General features: G+C 42.4%; 1 protein-coding gene across 1 annotated transcript in view; it reads right to left on the bottom strand.

The window, feature by feature from the left end:
- The window catches only part of LOC308075229 (uncharacterized protein), a 37,567-nt gene that overhangs the window by 3,641 nt on the left and 12,270 nt on the right, over positions 1 to 21,656 (bottom strand). The window contains exons 2-5 of the mRNA XM_080414941.1: positions 18,722 to 18,803; positions 16,541 to 16,965; positions 15,205 to 15,345; positions 8,666 to 8,719 (exon numbers count right to left, since the gene is read on the bottom strand). Of these exons, the coding sequence (XP_080271067.1) occupies positions 8,666 to 8,719; positions 15,205 to 15,345; positions 16,541 to 16,965; positions 18,722 to 18,803 (702 nt within the window). The remainder of the gene's footprint in view (positions 1 to 8,665; positions 8,720 to 15,204; positions 15,346 to 16,540; positions 16,966 to 18,721; positions 18,804 to 21,656) is intronic.

Raw genomic sequence — 21,656 nt, 5'->3', positions numbered from 1 at the left:
GCCGATCTACAAGCTCACAATGCGTCGCATCTACAGCTTGTAGATCGGCCATTTTCAAATGGTCAAAAAATGAATATAGGGTTGAGGTAGTTAATGCATGTTCTGTAATAATAATCAAAATCTACAAAGTAACTAAAGTGTTCAAAGAATTGTGGTGGAGTAAAAAGTACACTTTGCCTCTGAGAGGTAGTGGAGTAGAAGTAAAACAGTACTTGAGTACATGCACTTATTTAGAGAGAGAGAGAGAGAAATGCTGATTTCCAGTGCCATCTGTCCATGCACCTCGCTCACCTGCAGCTGCTCCTGCACCGTGCTGTGTGCAGCGCTGCTGTTTGTGAAGCGCTGGGCGCAGGTCATAGGAAAAGTACCGGGGTGGCACAGAGCCATATGTGGGCACAGCAGCGCCGTAGGCAGCTTCTATGTTACAAGGCTAATAGCGCTGTTGCTATTGACTTCAGCCAATAGGGACTCGATGCTGACGACTGGGGCCAGCAAGCACGGCAACAAATTCCCTGTGCCATTTAAGAGGTGTCTGACACACCGAGGTCGGAGTAGGTGTATCACAGATGCCGACGATGTCATTCTGAAAACACTATTCTTTGGCTATTCAAAAAGAGAAGATCTACAAGCTCATAGCGCGGTACCGAGTGCCGCGCTATGAGCTTGTAGATCTGCTCTTTTCCTTTTTTAAATCCTGATTTTTTTTTGCAAATCTTTGAATATATATATTTTTAGAGCGAACATTTCTTAATCAAATCTTTGCTTCTAACTAAATATTTTGAGATGGGGGGGGGGGGGGGTCCGCGGTCCAAATGCATATCATTTTGGGGGTCTTTGACATGAAAAGGTTGGAGCACCACCGATATAGCAACATACCGTTAGGATTTAGAAAACATTTTTAGATGTGTGTTTGGCCGCGGACCCCCATCTCAAAATGTTTTGTTCCAGGGACCCCCCCCCCCCCCCCCCCCCCCAGAAGCAAAGATTTGAGTTACAAAATGTTTGCTTTAAAAAGATATATTCAAAGATTTGCACACTTTTTCATGATTTTTCAGAGTGCCGCGCTGCGAGCTTGTAGATTTACTGTTTTGAATAGTCAAATAAATGACACGGATGCGTTCCCGGTCCTTAATGGGTTAACCACTTAAAGCCCTATTTCATGCTTCGTCATACGGTGGTGTTGGGACAGCGAAAGCAACCGATCTACAAGCTCACGGCGCGTTGCAACGCGGCCGCGTTGTGGAGCTTGTGCATCTGCTGTTTTTGACGACGTTCACGTTTTAACCCATTGAGGCGGCCTGAGGTTTCCGATTCTACAAAATGTCTTCTAAATCCTACACGGTTTTCTGAAGAACTCATGTTACTATATCAGTGGTTCTCAAACCTTTTCATGTCAAGGACCCCAAATTTGTATTTGGCCGCGGACCCCCATCTGAAAATACTTTGTTCCGGGGACCCCCCAGAAGCAAAGAACTGAGTAAAAAATGTTCGCTTTAAAAACATATACATTAAAAGATTTGCACACATTTTCACAATTTTTCAAAAATAGCAGATCCACAAGCTCATAGCGCGGCACCGAGTGCCGCGCTATGAGCTTGTAGATCTGCTATTTTTGAATAGCCAAAGTATAAAATAATGGTTTTAAGTTGTTACGCAGATGCGTTCCCCCGTTTAAACGGCTTAAATGACCTCTCAAACACAGCGAGGCCAGGTTTTAAAGTGCTAAGGAAGAGTTAACGATGGTATCAGCCCCATAGACATGACTGGTTAAGATGTTTTCCTTATGGTACTGTAGCTGTAAGTCAATACGATTGCTTTGGGAAAAGAGGAGCACCTCTTTAAAGCTGGATATCCCTGTTCACGTGTTCCACTGAGCATGTTTACCGTTCCCCACAGAGCCGTCCTGTGTACTCACCACCGCACACTGACAGACATGTAAGGCCCAAAGTGTTCAGACCGAGTTCAAGACGCGTAGCCGAGTCACTGCAGACCAACTGCTAATTACCGGTGGTGGAAAAGTAACTAAGTACATTTACTTAAGTACTGTACTTAAGTACAATTTTGAGGTATTTGTACTTTACTTGAGCATTTCCAATTTTCTGTACTTTTAATTCTACTCCACTACATCTCAGAGGCAAATATTGTACTTTTACTCCACTACAATTATTTGAAAACCTTAGTTACTAGTTACTTTTCAGATATAAATTATGAAACATACATTAACCACTTTAGCCCTATTTTATACATAGGCTATTTGAAAATAGCCGCTCTACAAGCTTGCGACGCGTTGTGAGCTTGTAGATCTGCTATTTTCAAACATTTTAGTACTTTACTTTTGGTACTTTAAAGGATACTTCACTTTCACATAAAATAAACATTAAAAATATATATTTAAAAAAAAATGAAAGAAGTTATGGCAAAATTAAGGCCCCCTCACACATTAGTAGGACACTCTAATGCGTGAGGGGGCCATGAATTTTCCATTACTTTTTTCATTTATTTTTAATATATTTTTTAAATGTTTTCCCCGACCCGAAAGTGAAGTATCCCTTTAAGTACATTTTGATGCCAATACTTTGGTACTTTTACTCAAGTAATTTTTAATTCCGGACTTTCACTTGTAACAGAGTACTTCTACATTGCAGCATTGATACTTTTACTTAAGTAAAACATTTTGAGTACTTTTTCCACCACTGCTAATTACACACTATAAGAGCCAGATGAAAGGCTGAAGGAGTGTATGTGTGTCTGTGCTAACGCAGCGCGCAACATTCCTGCCGTTCTTCGCACGGAGCTTGTTTCTCAACTAGTTTGAGAGAGAAAACGGTCTCTAGTGTCAACAAGTTATAGCTCGAGAGGACATCTTGGATTAACCTATTTTAGTCCAGCCCACTGGTCGCTAATCAAGCACCCACAAAGCCTGTCGTGCTGTTTTTCGCTCTTGAGACACTGAAGTAGGGCTGGGGCGATTGGGACTTTGAATCAATATCACGATTACTTCAAACTTTTGCCTCGATCATGATTAACCCATTGAGACCTGGAACTGTCTCATTTTTAGATTTGAGCTAAAAAGCATTATTTTACACTTTGGGCTATTCAAAAATAGCAGATATACAAGCTCATAGGCGCGGCACCGAGTGCCGCGCTACGAGCTTGTAGATCTGCTATTTTTGAAAAATCGTGAAAATGTGTGCAAATCTTTGAATATACATATTTTTAAAGCGAACATTTTTAACTCAAATCTTTGCTTCTGGGGGTCCCTGGAACAAAATATTTTGATGGGGTCCGCGGCCAAAATACATATAATTTTGGGGGTCCTTGACATGAAAAAGATTGAGCACCACTGATATAGAAACAAACGTTTTTCAGAAAACTGTTGAGATTTAGGAGACATGTAGAATCGGCTTCAGGTCTCAATGGGTTAATGAGCGATTATTAGAAGAAAAGAAAAATGGGTGAAATTAGCAGAAGCTCACAACGTGTAGCGTTGTGAACTTGTAGCCTGGCGATTAGTCTGATGGTTAATCAGACTAATCGATTTAGTTGAAATATCCCCCCCAAAAAAATCTTGCGTCTTGATTATTATAAGTCGGTTATTGGTCCTAAATATCGGTTTTTTGGTATATTTCCGGTTAATTGCCCAGCCCTGCACTGAAGTACCTTGTTTAACCCACGGCACCTGGAACGTTTTCAAACCGCAAACTTTTGAAAACGGAATACATTTTCTATCAGCCTGATGAAATCTGGAGCATTCCCAACTATACCTCCAGGGCCCGATAGTGCAGATCAAACAATCGATTTCATTCTGCTTTATCCCTTTATCTCACCGGCTTTTACGTCCATTCATGCTCTGTCTCGACCAACGATCTCTCCACCCCCCCCCCCCCCCCCCCCCATGCTGGCTGAAAGTAGATAGGATCACCCTCCACTGCTACATCCTATGGTGAACGCCCTGCCGTTCATCTCCAAAAACCCCTACAGCGCAGCACACCAGCCAAGGTTCTGCACTGTCCTCCCGCCAGTGGTGTAAAGTAACTTAAGTACATTTACTCAAGTACTGTACTTAAGTACTGTTGTGAGTTTTTTTTTTTTTACTTTACTGAAGTATTTCCAATTTTCTGTACTTTTACTTTTTACTGCACTATATCTCTGAGGCAAATATTGTACTTTTACTCCACTACAATTATTTGAAAACTTTAGTTACTAGTTACTTTGCAGATATAAATGATTACATGATAAAACATACATCAACCACTTTAGCTCTATTTTATACGTAGGCTATTTGAAAACAGCCGATCTACAAGCTCACAACGCGTCGCATTTTAGTACTTTTACTTTTGGTACTTTAAGTACATTTTTGATACCAATACTTTTGTACTAAATTTTACTTTTTGCCCTCAAGTCAATTTTGAATTATGGACTTGTAACAGAGTACTTCGACATTGCGGCATTGATACTTTTACTTAAGTAAAACATTCAAGTACTTTTTCCACCACTAACTCCCGCTGCCTCCCCCTGCTACCGCCACCACCATCATCACCCCACCGCCACTGTCATCACCCGCTGCTATACGGGCCCCCATAACGACTCCCATCCCTCTGCGTTCCCAGCTGCCTTCTGAGACGCCCCCCCCTGCCCCCCAATCCGGGGGGGGGGGGGGGGCATCGATCCATCCATCCCTCGCCCCCTTCCATGATCCGGTGTCTCTCCTCTGGACTGTGGCCAGGAAACTGAGGAGGGGGCTGACAGATAAAAGACGGCAAAAAAAGGAGAAGCTAGAACGGGTGAAGTTATGAGGGATAGAGAGAGAGAGAGAGACGGGGGGGAGATGAAGAGAGGATGAAGTGTGCAGAGAGAGAGAGAGAGAGAGAGAGGCATATCACAGCGCACAGTGCACAAAAGAGAACGGGGTCACAGAGGTTTCCGGGGGGGCCCCTGGGGGCCCCACACGGCTCATCAGTGGTGTAAAGTGACTAAGTACATTTACTCAAGTACCGTATACTTAAGTACAATTCAGAGTATTTTTTTACTTTACTGGAGTATTTCCAATTTCAGTACTTTTACTTCTACTCCACTACATCTCAGAGGCAAATATTGTACTTTACTCCACTGCAATTATTTGAAAACCTTAGTTGCTACTTTGCAGATATATATTATTACATTATAAAACATACATTAACCACTTTAGCCCTATTTTATACCTAGGCTATTTGAAAATAGCCGATCTGCAAGCTCACAACGCGTCGCATCGCGACGCGTTGTGAGCTTGCAGATCAGCTATTTTCAAACATTTTAGTACTTTTACTATTGGTACTCTAAGTACATTTTGATACCAATACTTTTGTACTTTTACTCAAGTCAATTTTGAATTCCAGACTTTCACTTGTAACAGAGTACTTCTACATTGCAGTATTGATACTTTTACTTAAGTAAAAAATGTGCAAACTTTTTCCACCACTGCGGCGGTGGAAGCCCCCCTTCATCCCCCCAGACCTAGAAAAATGTCTCAGCTGGAACGTGGCCAGCCGCCCATAGACGTCACTGACACAGCGACAACAACGCTTACTAACAGGACCAGCAGGAACGGGAGATAATGAGCAATATCTCCACCGTATCAGCGGAGCAACACAGCTATAGCAGCCGGCAGGGGCTAAAAATGGAAAATGACTTCATCCTGGCGAATGCGCCACAAGGGACCGCATAACACCCTATACCTCCTCTTCTTCCGGCTCTTCTCTGTCTCATTGCTGCTCGAGTGCCGCGCTATGAGCTTGTAGATCTGCTATTTTTGAAAAATCATGAAAATGTGTGCAAATCTTTGAATATATATTTTTTTCTTTAAAGCGAACATTTTAAACTCCAATCTTTGCTTCTGGGGGGTCCCTGGAACGAAATATTTTGAGCTGGGAGTCCGCGGCCAAATACATTAAATCTGGGGGTCCTTGACATGAAATAGTTGGAGCACCACTGATATAGCAGCATACTGTTAGGATTAAGAAAGCATTTTTAGATATGTATTTGGCCGCGACCCCCCTCTCAAAATATGTTGTTCCAGGGACCCCCCAGAAGCAAAGATTTGAGTAAAAACAAATCGCTATATATTCAAAGATTTTCAAGAAATTTCTACCACTGATCTACCGCACTATGAGCTTGTAGATCTGCTATTTTGTAATTGCCAAATAAATCTTAAAATGACTCATGACGCTTTCGCGGTCTCGATGGATTAAGTGGTGCCTCTCGGTCAACTGGATGCGACTGGATTGGTATACCCGAGGTTGTGCTGTCGGTATACCGTACTGTACGTGTTCGTGGTTGCACAGACGGATGTCCGTGACACAAACAAGGGGCGTCATAAGCTTCAACAGACACCGTCCCACACAACGTGATAATAACGTCGCTTTTTTTCTCACCACCAACACAGCATGTCCTTCTGGAGCGGCCATGGTTTGTGCCAAGGTACCCAGGCAGGCTCCTTCCAACCGATGTGAGCTCTCCAACCCGCTTCCCTTATACCAGCGAACAAAACCAAACCAGTGCACATCCTGTGTGTACTGGTTATGATAGTGCAGAGACCACGTGGTGGAAAGTAACTAAGTACATTTACTTAAGTACTGTACTTGAGCTATTTGTACTTTACTTGAGTATTTCCAATTTTCTGTGGCTCAGAAAAAAATCGACGCCACTACATCTCAATTATTTGAAAACTTTAGTTACTAGTTACTTTATAGATTTGGGATTATTATTACAAAACATGCATTGACCACTTCAGCCCTATATACATTTTGGCCATTTGAAATAGCCGATCTACAATCTCACAATGTGTCGCGATGCGGCGCATTGTGAGCTTGTAGATCTACTATTTTCAAAAGATTTGAAAACTTGTGAAAGTGGACATTCTGCATAATGAGTACTTTCTACTTTTGGTACTTTAAGTACATTTTGATACCAATAATGTTGTACTTTAACTCAAGTACATTTTGAATTCAGGGACTTTTACTTGTAACAGAGTATTTTTACAATTTGCAGTATTGATACTTATACTTAAGTAAAACATGTGAGTACTTTTTCCACCACTGGCAGAGACCAAACTTCACTTCACTTGGCCTGGGGGGGTTGATATACTGCTCCTAAGCTTCAGGCAGTACCAATTGTCAAACGGTAGACGTCTTAACCGACGCCAGGTCTGCATTTCGTAATGATAGAGCAGCATGACCACCTCCAACCGCTGCAGACGTGCCAAATTTTGTTAATTCAAATTATTTCCAGATTGCGGCTTTAATTTAACTCTGCAAGTGTAAGAAGTAGTCGTTTTAGTTCAATTAACACTCAGAAAATAGTCTGAGAATATATTAGAGCAGTGGTTTTCAACCTTTTTCGCGTCAAGGACCCCCCAAATTGAGACATATTAGCCCACGGACCCCCATTTGAAAAGATATGCCGGGGACCCCCGATAAGAGAAGATTTTTTTACGGCTCTAGCAGTGATTCTCAACCATTTTAATTTCAAGGACCCCAGTTTAACATACATTAGGGCTACGGACCCCCATTTAATGGTATTTCTATCTCTGGGACCCCAATTTATATTATAAAATCAATATTAATGTAACTCTGAGAGTGTACAATTGGAACCAAATGGACCCGTTCCATTTGTACACTCTCAGAGTTACAGACCCATAAGGGTCCATTTGGTTCCTATCCATCATTTAGCTGGGGACCCCCTGAACTCCCTCAAGGACCACTGGTGGTCCCCGGACCACTGGTTGAGAACCACTGTATTAGAGGCTTATGAATGTACTCCTGTTCCCTCGCAAGAAAGCTAGTGTAATAACTGTCAGACGCAATAATGCCTGACAGTTGTCAGACATTGTATCGTAGCATTGTTTGGCTTGGCTTTGATGTGTGCGAAAGCAAACTCACGACGGACTGTCACATGTCTCAAGCATGGCTCTGTCACCAGAAGGGCATGGGAACAAAACATCATTGCCAGATACTGTCTCCCAGCATGCCGTTGGAGGGGCATCAAGGTACTAGACTGGCCTGTTCGCGGAAACCGAGTCAACCTTGCAACCTTATCGCCACTGTAATGGATACCTAGATCTGGACTGCCTATTGTGGCACTGCATAAAAGAAAGGGACTCACTCTGTGTGTGTGTGTGTGTGTGTGTGTGTGTGTGTGTGTGTGTGTGTGTGTGTGTATGTGTGTGTGTGTGTGTGTGTGTGTGTGGTGTGTGTGTGTGTGTGTGTGTGTGTGTGTGTGTGTGTGTGTGTGTGTGTGTGTGTGTGTGTGTGTGTGTGTGTGTGTGAGTGAGTGAGAGTATTCAGATTAACCCTTTAAGACCGGGAAAGCATCTTTCGTTTTATAGATTTCTTTGGGCCATTCAAAAATAGCAGATCTACAAGCTCATAGCGAGTGCCGCGCTATGAGCTTGTAGATCTGCACATTTTCACGTTTTTTTCTTTAAAATAGCAGATCTGCAAGCTCTTGTAGATCTGCTATTTTTGAATAGCCTGAAGAAATCCAGAAGGGTTAATACCACTTGCATGATCAAAAAGTACCATACAGTATACAGTACATGAGGCACATGTATGGTACTTTAGTACAATATACAACATGTTGCTTTATTCATGTGGGAACGTGTAACGGCTTCAATAACAACTGAACTCACCCGAATCTTTATTGTGCGTGTTTTCCCCCCGCAGTTCTTTTTCAGCAGCATTTTCTGTGGGGGAACAAAAAAAAACACATGCAGTGAATTAATTCATATATTCACCATGGATATAGTTTCTACATATATCCTGTCCTTTGGCATTGAACGTTGGGACAAAATATACATCCCTGTTTGCCTTTTAGGCTTCGTGCACCCCATTCGGATGCTATCAATGCATTGAATGGGAGATTATCCCGTTTTATCAGACCATTGAATGGGCTAAGTAGGCGACATACTGACCTCAAATTCTTTACTTAAGTAAAAGTACCAATACTGCAATATGGAAAAACTCTGTTACAAGTAAAAGTCCAGAATTCTAAATTTACTTGAGTAAAAGTACAAAAGTGCATAAAAACTTAGAGTACCACAAGTAAAAGTACTAAAATATTTGAAAATAGCAGATCTACAAGCTCACAACGCGTCGCGATGCGACGTGTTGTGAGCTTGTAGATCGGCTATTTTCAAATAGCCTATGTATAAAATAGGGCGAAAGTGGTTAATGTATGTCTTATAATATAATAATTTGTATCTGAAAAGTAACTAGTAACTAAAGTTTTCAAATAATTGTAGTGGAGTAGAAGTTCAATATTTGCCTCCGAGATGTAGTGGAGTAAAAGTAAAAATATTGGAAATTGGACAAGTAAAGTAGAAATACCTCGACATTGTACTTAATGACCGTAAATGTACTTAGTTACTTTACACCACTGGTAATTTCGAACATCAAACAGGGTACATGTCGTGTATTCGGTGCGTGGTTCAGGGGACTGAACACTGAACGTCAACTAATGCTGAATCAGGGTTGATCGAGGAAGTTCCGCGATTCCAGCCGTCTCACTAAAACCCAAACAGTGGGTCAATGAGGCTTATGTAATATCCTGTCTTTATAGGCTCCCCTGGCCTTCCACGCAGCACCCGCTCATGCTCATGGGGGTGTGTGGAGGCGGCTCACAATCAAGGAATTGTCTCGGGTCGGGGAGGTACTACTAGGCTTCCAAAAAAAGGGGGAAGGGAAGCCCTGGGAAGAATAGGCCAGCACAAGACCCCTGCTGCTGCCAAACTGGGAGAGCCTGTGTGTGTGTGTGTGTGTGTGTGTGTGTGTGTGTGTGTGTGTGTGTGTGTGTGTGTGTGTGTGTGTGTGTGTGTGTGTGTGTGTGTGTGTGTGTGTGTGTGTGTGTGTGTGTGTGTGTGTGTGTGTGTGTGCGCGTGTGCACTTGCCCTCACGCTTGTAACCCCCCCCCCCCCCCACATACACACAGTACTTGAGTACATGTACTTGAGTACATGTACTTGTACATGTCTAAGCTATTTCTCATAGCTTAGACAGTCCCTTCATGTAAACTACAGTTTATTTAAAGCTGCAATCCGTAGGTTTCATGTCCCACCTGGAATTCAAAAACCCTCTCTCACATGGGAAACCCATAATGTCTACCACTCTTCCGGAAGGAATCGTAGCTTGGTACGGGGAGATATCTTTGCTTATGGGCTTCAGACCCATCCGTCCCACCCCGACACCAGGGTCTACGTGTCAATGGAGGCCCACCTCAAACCACTGCAGATGTGCTAGTTATATTGCATTAGCATACTCTACCATACAGACTGGTTCTCACCAATGGTTCCCCCCCCCCCCCCCCAGGGGTCCTTGGGGGGGGGGGGGGGGGGGGTACCAGGGGGTCCCCAGCTAAATGTGTTAATATAGCGTCACAATCATTTTAACCCCTTTAACCATATTTTATACTTTGGCTATTCAAAAATATCTACAAGCTCATAGCGTGGCGCTATGAGCTTGTAGATCTGCTATCTTTGAAAAATTGTGAAAATGTGCCCAAATATTTCAATATATCGCTTTTTAAAGCGAACATTTGTAACTCAAATATTTGCTTCTGGGGGTCCCTGGAACGAAATATTTTGAGATGGGGGTCCGCGCCCAAATACACATCATTCTGGGGGTCCTTGACATGAAAAAGTTTGAGAAACCACTGGGTTAAAACTCACGTTTAAGTCATTAAAATAGGCTCCAGATTGCAGCTCGATGTCATCCCCTGCCCAGGAGCAACCTGTGGCGTATCGTATGAAATCACAACGGGCTCCGTATGTGCCAATTGTTTTCCCAAGCTGTCCAACCGGGGGATTTCCATTTTTTTCGTCCAATCGTCATTGACCAATCAAACCTAGCCACTTGATGACTTTGGCAACAAGTGTCCGCCCCCTTGTGGACACGCCCATTTCCACTCACAAGATCAGTGTCTCCCAAACTTGTGAACCCGATCAGCAAAAAAAAATGGACATCTGCCACGCAAACTGTTTGTCATCCATGATAATCAGGCCGACAAAACAATGGAGGGCCCACATCTGAGCAATTGGGGCCGAGGATTAGCATGCATGATGGATTAACAGAGGCTGAAAGAAAACAGCCCCCGCTGGCCCCCTTGACCGCGCCTTTTAAGAATATTATCAGATAAATAAATGTATCAACAAGGTTGAAAGCTCACGCTGCTCTCGCACGCCCGGGGCCACGGCTGCACTTCATGTTTGTCAAACACACTGGCTGTATGGACGTGTCCTACATTTGGGCTGTGAACTCCAACCTTTTTCCCTCCCCGAGAGCCAGTCCTGAAGCCTTTCAGGTTGGATAAGATAAAGTGTAAATTTGCTGTTTCCTGTTCTGCTTTTTGACAAACCTATATAGCAGTGGTGTAAATGTACTCAAGTACTGTACTTAAGTACAATTTTGAGGTATCTGTACTTTACTTGAGTATTTCCAATACTTTTACTTCTACTCCACTACATCTCAGAGGCAAATATTGTACTTTTACTCCACTACAATTATTTGAAAACTTTAGTTACTAGTTACTTTGCAATTATCAATTATTATATTATAAAACATTAATCACTTTAGCCCTATTCTATACCTAGGCTATTTGAAATCGATCTACAAGCTCACAACGCGTCGCATCGCGACTCGTTGTGAGCTTGTAGATCTGCTATTCTCAAACATTTTAGTGCTTTTACATTTGGTACTTTTAAGTACATTTTGATACCAATACCTTTGTGCTTTTACTCAAGTCAATTTAGAATTCAGGATTTTCACTTGTAACGGAGTACTTCTACATTGCAGTATTGATACTTTTACTTAAAGTAATACTAGGTAACGTTTTCAACAAAACTAAAGTTAAATTGTATATCTTTTGCGAGTGGCAAAAGTTTCACAACACCCACTCCGTGAATTTCACCCCCGGAAGCCTTTTATTTATATATTTTCTATTGAAAGTGGACTGGGGGGACTTTCCCGGGGAAATGACGTTCCTGGCCAACGTCATGACGTCGTGGCCGACGTCCCCAGGAACTACCGCAACGGTTTCCTGTTTGGCCAGGAACTACCGCGCTATAACAAAAAGGAACCTCACGCTGATGTTAAGATAATGTAGGATTGGAAGATCGAAAAAGAACAGAAAAAGAAAGCACAGCTCATGGTAACTAATGCTCCACTGGCTAAGAGAAACGATCCGTAGATAGTATAAAACAATTAAAAGATCGCTTTTTGAAACGCTTCCGGCTTCCGGTGAAAACGAATGGAATTCTGGGTAATCGAGGATTACGGAAATTGTATGCAGTGACGGTAGTGACCAGCAGAGGTTGCTAAAAATCGTTATTTGGGATTCTGCATTGTATAACTTTAAGTAAAACATCTGAGTACTTTTTCCACCACTGGTTATAGTTTAATGAAGGATACTGTTATAGTGTAACGAAGGACATTTCAGGGACATGGTCCATTAGCAGAGGGCGAGCTGGGTGACTGCACGGCAAAATGCTCAGTGTTAATTTAACCCTGAGGGTTAAAAAAAACACAAAACACGGAGGACTTTACTGTGTGGACGTTGCTGAGCTATATGAGGGGTTAATGGTGGAGCTGAGCACCGTCTGCCTTTCTACCTCTGTAGGCCCCCTATTGTATTCCCTCACAGCACCTCCCATTCCACTTGACTGAATGCACACACACACACACACACACACGCACACACACACACACACGCACGCACGCACGCACGCACGCACGCACGCACACACACACACACACACACACACACACACACACACACAAACACAGATACACTCATATCCAGTGGTGGAGAAAGTACTCAAATGTTTTACTTAAGTAAAAGTTATACTGCAATGTAGAAATACTCTGTTACAAGTAAAAATCTAAAATTCAAAACTTGAGTAAAAGTACAAAAGTATTGGTATCAAAATGTACTTAAAGTACCAAAGGTAAAAGTACAAAAATGTTTTAAAATAGCAGATCTACAAGCTCACAACGCGTCGCATGGCGACGCGTTGTGAGCTTGTAGATCGGCTATTTTCAAATAGCCTAGTTATAAAACAGGGCTAAAGTGGTTAATGTATGTTTTATGATGTAATAATTGATATCTGCAAAGTAACTAGTAATTAAAGTTCTCAAATAATTGTAGTGGAGTAAAAGTATAACATTTGCCTCTAGTGGAGTAGAAGTAAAAGTATAGACAATTGGAAATACTCCAGTAAAGTAAAAGTACCTCAAAATTGTATACTTAAGTACAGTACTTGAGTAAATGTACTTAGTTACTTTCGACCACTGCTCATACCCAATGATAAAGCGCAAACAAAAAAAAAAAAAATACTTAAAAGATCAACACACACTATATCTCCATGCATGCACGGGCAGGCAGGCAAGATAGAAGAAAAGAAAAGAAAGAATACGCGCTCCAGTTAGTTCTTTCTGCCCCCCCACCCCCCCAGCTCTCATTCACTGCCTGCTGTGTGTTGATCATCTGCTCTCTGTGAAAAAAAAACCCACCGACATATGGACCTTTGAAACCTGTAGTTTAGTCTCCACGAGAGCACACATAATTATTATTACACTCAGTGGTGGAAAAAGTACTGTTTTACTTAAGTAAAAGTATCAATACTGCAATGTAGAAGTACTCTGTTACAAGTAAAAAGTCCGGAATTCAAAATGAACTTGCGTAAAAGTACGAAAGCATTGGTATCAAACTGTACTTAAAGTATCTTAAAAGTACTAACATGTTTGAAAATAGCAGATCTACAAGCTCACAACGCGTCGCGATGCGACGCGTTGTGAGCTTGTAGATCAGCTATTTTCAAATAGTCTATGTATAAAACAGGGCTAAAGTGGTTAATGTGTGTTTTATAATGTAATAATTTATATCTGCAAAGTAACTAGTAACTTAAGTTTTCAAATAATTGTAGTGGAGTAAAAGTACAATATTTGCCTCTGAGATGTAGTGGAGTAGAAGTAAAAGTATGGACAATTGGAAATACTCCAGTAAAATAAAAATACCTCAAAATTATACTTAAGTACTGCACTTGAGTAAATGTACTTAGTTACTTTACACCACTGCATATTCAACCCCCCCCCCCCCCCCGCCCCATCTACTAGCCCAGAGCCAACAAGTCCGCTGGGGGAGGGGGGGGGGGGGGGCTTCTTCATCATCAACGATCAGCGCCGAGCAGCAGCTTCTCCATGACTCATTAGTGGCTGTCGTTTTTTTTCTCCTGTTGTTTATTTAATCCTCTCCTCCTCCTCCTCCTCCTCCTCCTCTCCTTTGCCTCCTCTTCCATCCCCCCCCCCCCTAGCTTTTGTTGAGAAAACCCAGGACGGGACATCTGCCGTCCGCCGTGCCTCCGCTCGCCTTCATCTCCTTCCAGCCCGCGGACCACCGTGGTGGGGCAGGCGACCAGGGCTATGGGCAGGGGGGGTTTGTCGCATTGTGTGTTTGTGTGTGTGTGTGTGTGTGTGTGTGTGTGTGTGTGTGTGTGTGTGTGCATACAGGGTATAAGGCTGGGGGAGGGGGGGGGGGCATCATTATAGTTTGGGGTCTAATCCTGTCCTCTATGTGATGAACCATATAGTTTGCCTTGGCAGTGTGCAAGGTTTAATACGACCATAAAGAAATAACGATATGTTTGGTCTTTGATTAAACTTAACAGCGGTGGAAGAAGTACTCACACATGTAGAAATACTCTGTTGCAAGTAAAAGGCCTGCATTAAATATTTCACTTGAATAAATGTTCAAAAGTATTGGCATGCTTGTGGTACCAAGGTTAACTTTTTCCCAAATTGTGTCGAATGTTTTCGAAAATAGCAGATCTACAAACTCACAACGCGTCAGAATGTTATAATAGTTTCATTTATTTTTTGTCTATTTTATTTTCAATTCCTGCTTCAAATATTTACTGCTCCCGTATTTTATTTATTTTCTCCCATTTATAAATGTTGTTTTATTGTTGTAATTGTATCATCTGTGAGGGAACCGGGGAGGGTGGGGTATATGTTGGGGTTATATGGCTCAATAATTGAAAATCCTATAAATAAAGTTGTAAAAAAAAAAAGAATGTTATAATAGTTATAATATTGTCGTCGTCCCCCCCCCCCCCCAGAGTATGGATGCCGGGGACCAACTGGGGTTTTCCATTGATTGGGAGGCCCAGTGCTTACTAACCTGTTGCATCTTCTCCAGATCCAGGCTGGGTCTGACGGACTCCCCGCCGCCGTAGCCGTGCCGGTGGTACCTCCTGTAGGGGGCCGCCGACTGGTCAAAGTGGGTCAGGATGATGGGCCGCGCCGCCGGCTGCTGCACCACCTGCAGCAGTGGTGGAAAGTATCTAAGTACATGTACTCAAGTACTGTACTTAAGTACAATTCTGAGGTATTTGTACTTTACTTGAGTATTTCCAAATTTCCAATAGTTTTACTTCTACTCCAGTACATCTCAGAGGCAAATATTGTACTTTTACTCCACTACAGTTATTTGAAAACTTTAGTTACTAAATACTTTGCATATTTTCATTGTTATTACAAAACATACATTAACCACTTCAGCCTGCCTGCTGCTGACAGCAGGCGGCGCAGACTTTTCTGGCTCTTCCTGAACACACCTGTGGATTATACCAGGGACAATGACTTGGACTTTAGCCCCCCCTCGGACACACCTGTGGACTACACCAGGTACAAATGACTTTTTGTTGCACTCCCTCATGGAGCTACATGCGGATTATACTAGGGTCAGTCCACTCTAGGTGGACACGCACTGACCTTTTGCACCTTAATCCCTTGTATAACGCACTGACTTTTTTTGGGTCTTTTTATTGTGCTCCTTTTCCTCTAAGCACCTTTTCCTCTAAGCACCTTAACGTCCTTTGTCTATCATGCACAGTATAAGTATAACATGCACAGTACAATACATTGCTGCTACGCTCAGGCACCTTAGTTTAGTTTTTTAGTTTTTATTATCTCAGGTAATTTGTAAATATGTAGATAACTTGTCTGGCCTTCTGTTGCTCTCTTGTTTTTGATCTCCTTCCCACCTGCCCCCCACCCTCTTCTTCTCCCCCCCCCCCTCTTCTTTCTATGGAAACTAACGTTGCGATGGGAACGATGTACAAAAAAGAATTTCACCCACTTTTTACCTTGTAAACCTGTGATGTGACAATAAAACTGATTCTGATTCTGATTCTGATTCTGAGCCCTATATACATTTCAGCCATTTGAAAATAGCCGATCTACAAGCTCACAATGCGTCGCGATGCGACGCATTGTGAGCTTGTAGATCGGCTATTTTCAAAAGATTTGTGTGCATTTGAAAACTTGTAATGGGACATTCTGCATAATGAGTACTTTTACTTTTGATACTTTAAGTACATTTTTGATACCAATACTTTTACACTTTAACTCAAGTGCATTTTGAAATCCGGACTTTTCACTTGTAACAGAGTACTTTGCAGTATTGATACTTTTACTTTAAGTGAAACATTTGAGTACTTTTTCCCACCACTGACCTGCAGCTGGAAGCGCATGGGAGGAGGAGGGGCCTTGAGGCTGCGCGGGGGGCTGGAGCTGAAGAGCACCGGGCTGGGAGAGGAGGCGGCGGCGGCCAGTCGAGGCCCCGGCGCCGGCGCCGGCGCCGGCGCCTCCACCGGCTGCGGCCTAGCGGGGGCGGGAGACCCGCCGCCGCAGCCGCACAGGTCGTGCACCTCCTCGTCGCTGGACGCGCTGCTCTGATGGTCGCCGTGGAGACGGTGGAACGCCGACGCCCACTTCCTGCTGTCCCCGATCCTCTCCAGCTCCTCCTCCTCGGAGGAGTGGCGGTCCAGGTTGGCGTCTAGGAGGAGGCGGAGGCGGCGCAGCCGAGCCGGGGAGGGAGGGCCCTGGTTGTGCTGCTGGCTGGTCGCCAGCGGGGTGAGGGCGCCGTTCCTCCGCCTCTCTGACGAGAGATGGAAGAGAGAGCGAGTTCATTCATCAAGGAACCCTCCCAGTTCAGCACGCGTCATCGCAATCTCTATACCACTTGTGCATGATTGGCCAATAAAGCTTGCGCAAGGACGCGCTGTGATTGGCCAGTAGCCACTTTGAGTGGCAGTTGGGGCAAACTCTCTCACCAAAACATGATTTACTATTCTGTCCCTATCGGTACGTAACTCGAACGGCGCTGAGTCGGCCCAAGCGAACATCGCAACGTTCGGCACGGCAACTCGCTCGCTTTAGCTCGCTCGGCCGTGCCTCGCGTGGCTCAAGTTCGCTTGAGACGGCGCGCCTCAGTCCGTTGCGGTCCAAAACTATACGGGCTAAAGAAATAGCCCGCAGTTGTTGTAGGCAGAGGCACTTCCGCGTTGGCCACAGAAGGGGGCGTGTTTATAGCGCAACTGGTATAGACTTTGTAATGTCGCGTTCAGCACGCATTACGCATCCCTATTTTGGGCATGTCATTATGCGGAAAAAATATATAATCTAAAACTTTCTAAATAGTGCAATTAGCTAATCCACGGTGCGTTGTGAGCTTGTAGATTTTTTTTCACTATAGTCTGTCCCTAATTAAATAAGAGTGAGTTGCAGCCCTACCTTAAAGGGATAGTTCACCCCCAAAATTACTTATTTTCTATCAATTACACACCCCATGAAGCCTTGAATTTGTTTATTTTTTGTTCTTGTCGCATTCCTAAGCCAATAATTTGATGATAGGCAGAAAGATGCTAATGTCTCCTGTAGGAGACTCAAAGTTGACACTCTGAGTCTCCTACCGGAGCCGCCGCCGGTCATCAAATTATTGGCTTAGAAATGCGACAAAAACAAAAAAAATCTCCATGAATTCAAGTCTCCATGGGGCAAGTAATCGATAGGAAAAAAAGTCATTTTGGGGGTGAACTATCCCTTTTAAGGATCCATTTGGTTCCATTTGTATACTCAGAGTTATACATATATTTAGCTGGAGACCCCCTGGAACCCCCCCACTCTGAGAACCACTGATGTAAGAAACAGGTGGTGGGTGTGTGCACGTGTGTGCATGCAACATGAGAGACGGGATGCCAAGCGCAAAAGCATCTTTGCTGAGTGTAACCGGCCAATTTTTCTGTGTCATTTTTAGATTTGAACTAAAAAAGCATTATTTTACACTTTGGGCTATTCAAAAATAGCAGATCTACAAGCTTGTAGCGCGGCACAGAGTGCCGCGCTATGAGCTTGTAGATCTGCTATTTTTGATAAATCGAGAAAATGTGTGCAAATCTTTGAATATATATATTTTTTAACCGAACATTTGTAACTCAAATCTTTGCTTCTTGGGGGTCCCTGGAACAAAATATTTTGAGATGGGGGGTCCGCAGCCAACTACATATAATTTTGGGGGTCCTTGACATGAAAAGGTTTGAGCACCACTGATATAGAAACATACGTTTGTTTCGGAATACTGTTGGGATTTAGAAGACATTTTGTAGAATCGGCTTCAGGTCTTAATGGGTTAATTAGAAAAGTGTGTACTTTCATTTTATTTTGTGGATACTGTAAACATGCACATATTTCAGCTTCATAAGCTGCCATGTGAGTATGTAATAAAACAACAATTTTCACATGATTTTTTATTAAGGATGACCATAATAAGCAATGCGTGCCAAGAGTAAAAGAGCGAGCAGTAACATTCCTTTGTAGACGTGATGTTGTAATAATAATGGGGGAAAGGCACCTACCTCTGTCGATCTGTGCAAGTTCCTGGTTCTCACCCTCCGAGTCGTCACTCTCCCCTCCCTCTCCACTGCCATGGTAGGAGATCTGCAAGAGGATTGGGGGTTAGAGGCGAGTGGAAAAAGTACTCAAAATGTTTGACTCAAGTAAAAGTATCAATACTGCAATGTAGAAGTACTCTGTTACAAGTAAAAGTCCGGAATTCAATATTTACTTGAGTAAAGGTGCAAAAGTGTTGGTTATCAAAATGTACGTAAAGTACCAAAAGTAAAAGTACTCACTAATGCAGAATGTCCTGTTTTACAAGGTATCATATGTATAAAATCTCTTGAAAATAGCCGATCTACAAGCTCACAACGCGTCACGATGCGACGCGTTGTGAGCTTGTAGATCGGCTATTTTCAAATAGCCAAAGTTTAAATAGGGCTGAAGTGGGTATTGTATGTTTTGTAATAATTACCAAATTGACAAAGTAACTAGTAACTAAAGTTTTCAAATAATTGTAGAGGAGTAAGAAGCACAATATTTGTCTCTGAGATGTAGTGGAGTAGAAGTAAAAGTACTGAAAATTAGAAACACTCCAGTAAAGCAAAAGTACCTCAAAATTGTGTTTAAGTGCAGTACTTGAGTAAATGTACTTAGTTACTTTACACCACTGGTTAGAGGTCAGATATGGCATGAAGCAAGACCCATTAAATTAACCATGACATCCTTTATTTTGGTGAGGAGCCGCAGCGCCGCTAAATGAGACAAAGCCACGATAGAAGGAGAGTTTAAAGGGATACTTCACTTTCACATAAAATAAACATTAAAAATATATATTAAAAAAAAATGAAAGAAGTTATGGCAAAATAAAGGCCCCCTCACACATTAGTAGGACACTCTAATGCGTGAGGGGGCCATGAATTTTCCATTACTTTTTTCATTTATTTTTAATAATTTTTTTAAATGTTTCCCCGTTCCTAAAGTGAAGTATCCCTTTAAGTCTCTCGCTTTGAATATTGAAGCCGAGCCGAGTCTTTGCATGAAAAGATTTGCAGTTTCTTTTAAAGATTTTAAACCACAAACGGCCTACCTACAGGAGCCATGCCTACTATATATGACCGATAGTTCATTTCGAATACAAATGACTCAAGCGGCTAAACCGAAGTTGCAAAACATAACAAATACTGGCACAAATCATACTGAACCTTGCACAAAGCTGCAATGTATTTTTCTGAACCCACATTTTTACCAGTGGTGGAAAAAGTACTCAAATGTTTTACTTAAGTAAAAGTATCAATACTGCAGTTTAGAAGTACTCTGTTTTACTTAAGTAAAAGTACAAAAGTATTGGTATCAAAATGTAATCAAAGTACCAAAAGTAAAAGTACAAAAATGCTTGAAAATAGCCGATCTACAAGCTCACAACGCATCGGCTATTTTCAAATAGCCTAGGTATATAATAGGGCTGAAGTGGTTCATGTATGTTTTATAATACAATCATTTATATCTGCAATATAAAGAGTAACTTAAAGGGATATTTCACTTTCAAATAAAATAAACATTTAAAAAATATATAAAAAATAAATGAAAAAAGTAATGGAAAAATCACGGCCCCCTCACGCATTAGAGTGTCCTACTAATGTGTGAGGGGGCCGTGATTTTGCCATAACTTTTTTCATTTTTTTAAAATATTTATTTTTAATGTTTATTTTATTTGAAAGTGAAATATCCCTTTAAGTTTTCAAATAATTGTAGTGGAGTAAAAGTACAATATTTGACTCTGAGATGTAGTGGAGTAGAAGACAACTGGAAATACTCCAGTAAAGTAAAAGTACCTCAAAATTGTACTCAAGTACAGTACTTGAGTAAATGTACTTAGTTACTTTACACCACTGCTTTTTTACACATGAACTGAACTACCACACATGAATGTGATGTGCTTCCAATGACGACCAAACGTACTTGCATTTCTTTAGCTAATGTGTTTACTCAGAAGCCAACTGTTAAGCTACGGTAACCTTTTTTTTTTGTGTAACCTGAACCACACTATCTCTTTAAAAAAAAAATCAATTCCTCGATTGAACCCATGAAACCCAGCAGACTGCAATGCTAAGAGTTAAGTAATGTGCATCACACTTGGTAATTACCACTCTGAGGACCGGCCGTGCAGCTGCCATCTGTGCTCGTGTGTGCATGGAGGCACACACACACACACACACACACACACACACACACACACACACACACACACACACACACACACACACACACACACACACACACACACACACACACACACACACACACACACACACACACACACACACACACGCCTCCTCTTCCTCTTGGCAACTTCACAAAGAGGGAAAGAGGAGAAAGGATCCAAGGCTTCAAAGCCCTGACATGGGCAGACTGCATTATCATGATTCCCAACTCAAATGTTTTTACAAGACTCTTCTGCAATATGCTTCCATGTTAAAGGAGCACTTCACCTGTTTTCAACCTATCTTCATATAACTGGTCCTCACTAATGTTATTAATAAGATGGCACCATTTATCTCTACTCGCCCTCTGTGCCTCGGCGGAGGGCTGTGGACAGTTCAGAAACCTGCCTACCAGTGACATCGTCGGTAGACAGGTTTGGTAATTTGGCAACACGATTTCAAACAGGTTTTTAATTAATGCAAGAACAATGGCTTCTATTTCAGTATGCTAACTTTCCAGGAAGATGTCGATGATGTCATTGGCAGGCAGGTTTCTGAACTGTCTACAGCCCAAAAATGAGACACTGAGTGAGTAGACAGAAATAGTGCAATCTTATGATGAGCATTAGTGGGGACCAATTACTGTATAAGTATAAGTATATAGGGTTTTTAAGGACCTTGCCATGTGAAACATGTACGAAGCGTGGCTGCCAGACACAATTGCTGCTGACCTCGGCCTGAATGCACCAGC

Source organism: Gymnoscopelus braueri (genome assembly GCF_963280865.1).
Source record: "Gymnoscopelus braueri genome assembly, chromosome: 19".
NCBI classification, from domain to species: Eukaryota; Metazoa; Chordata; class Actinopteri; order Myctophiformes; family Myctophidae; genus Gymnoscopelus; species Gymnoscopelus braueri.
The sequence above is the reverse complement of the archived record's forward strand: the minus strand, read 5'-3'. Positions and strand labels throughout refer to the sequence as shown.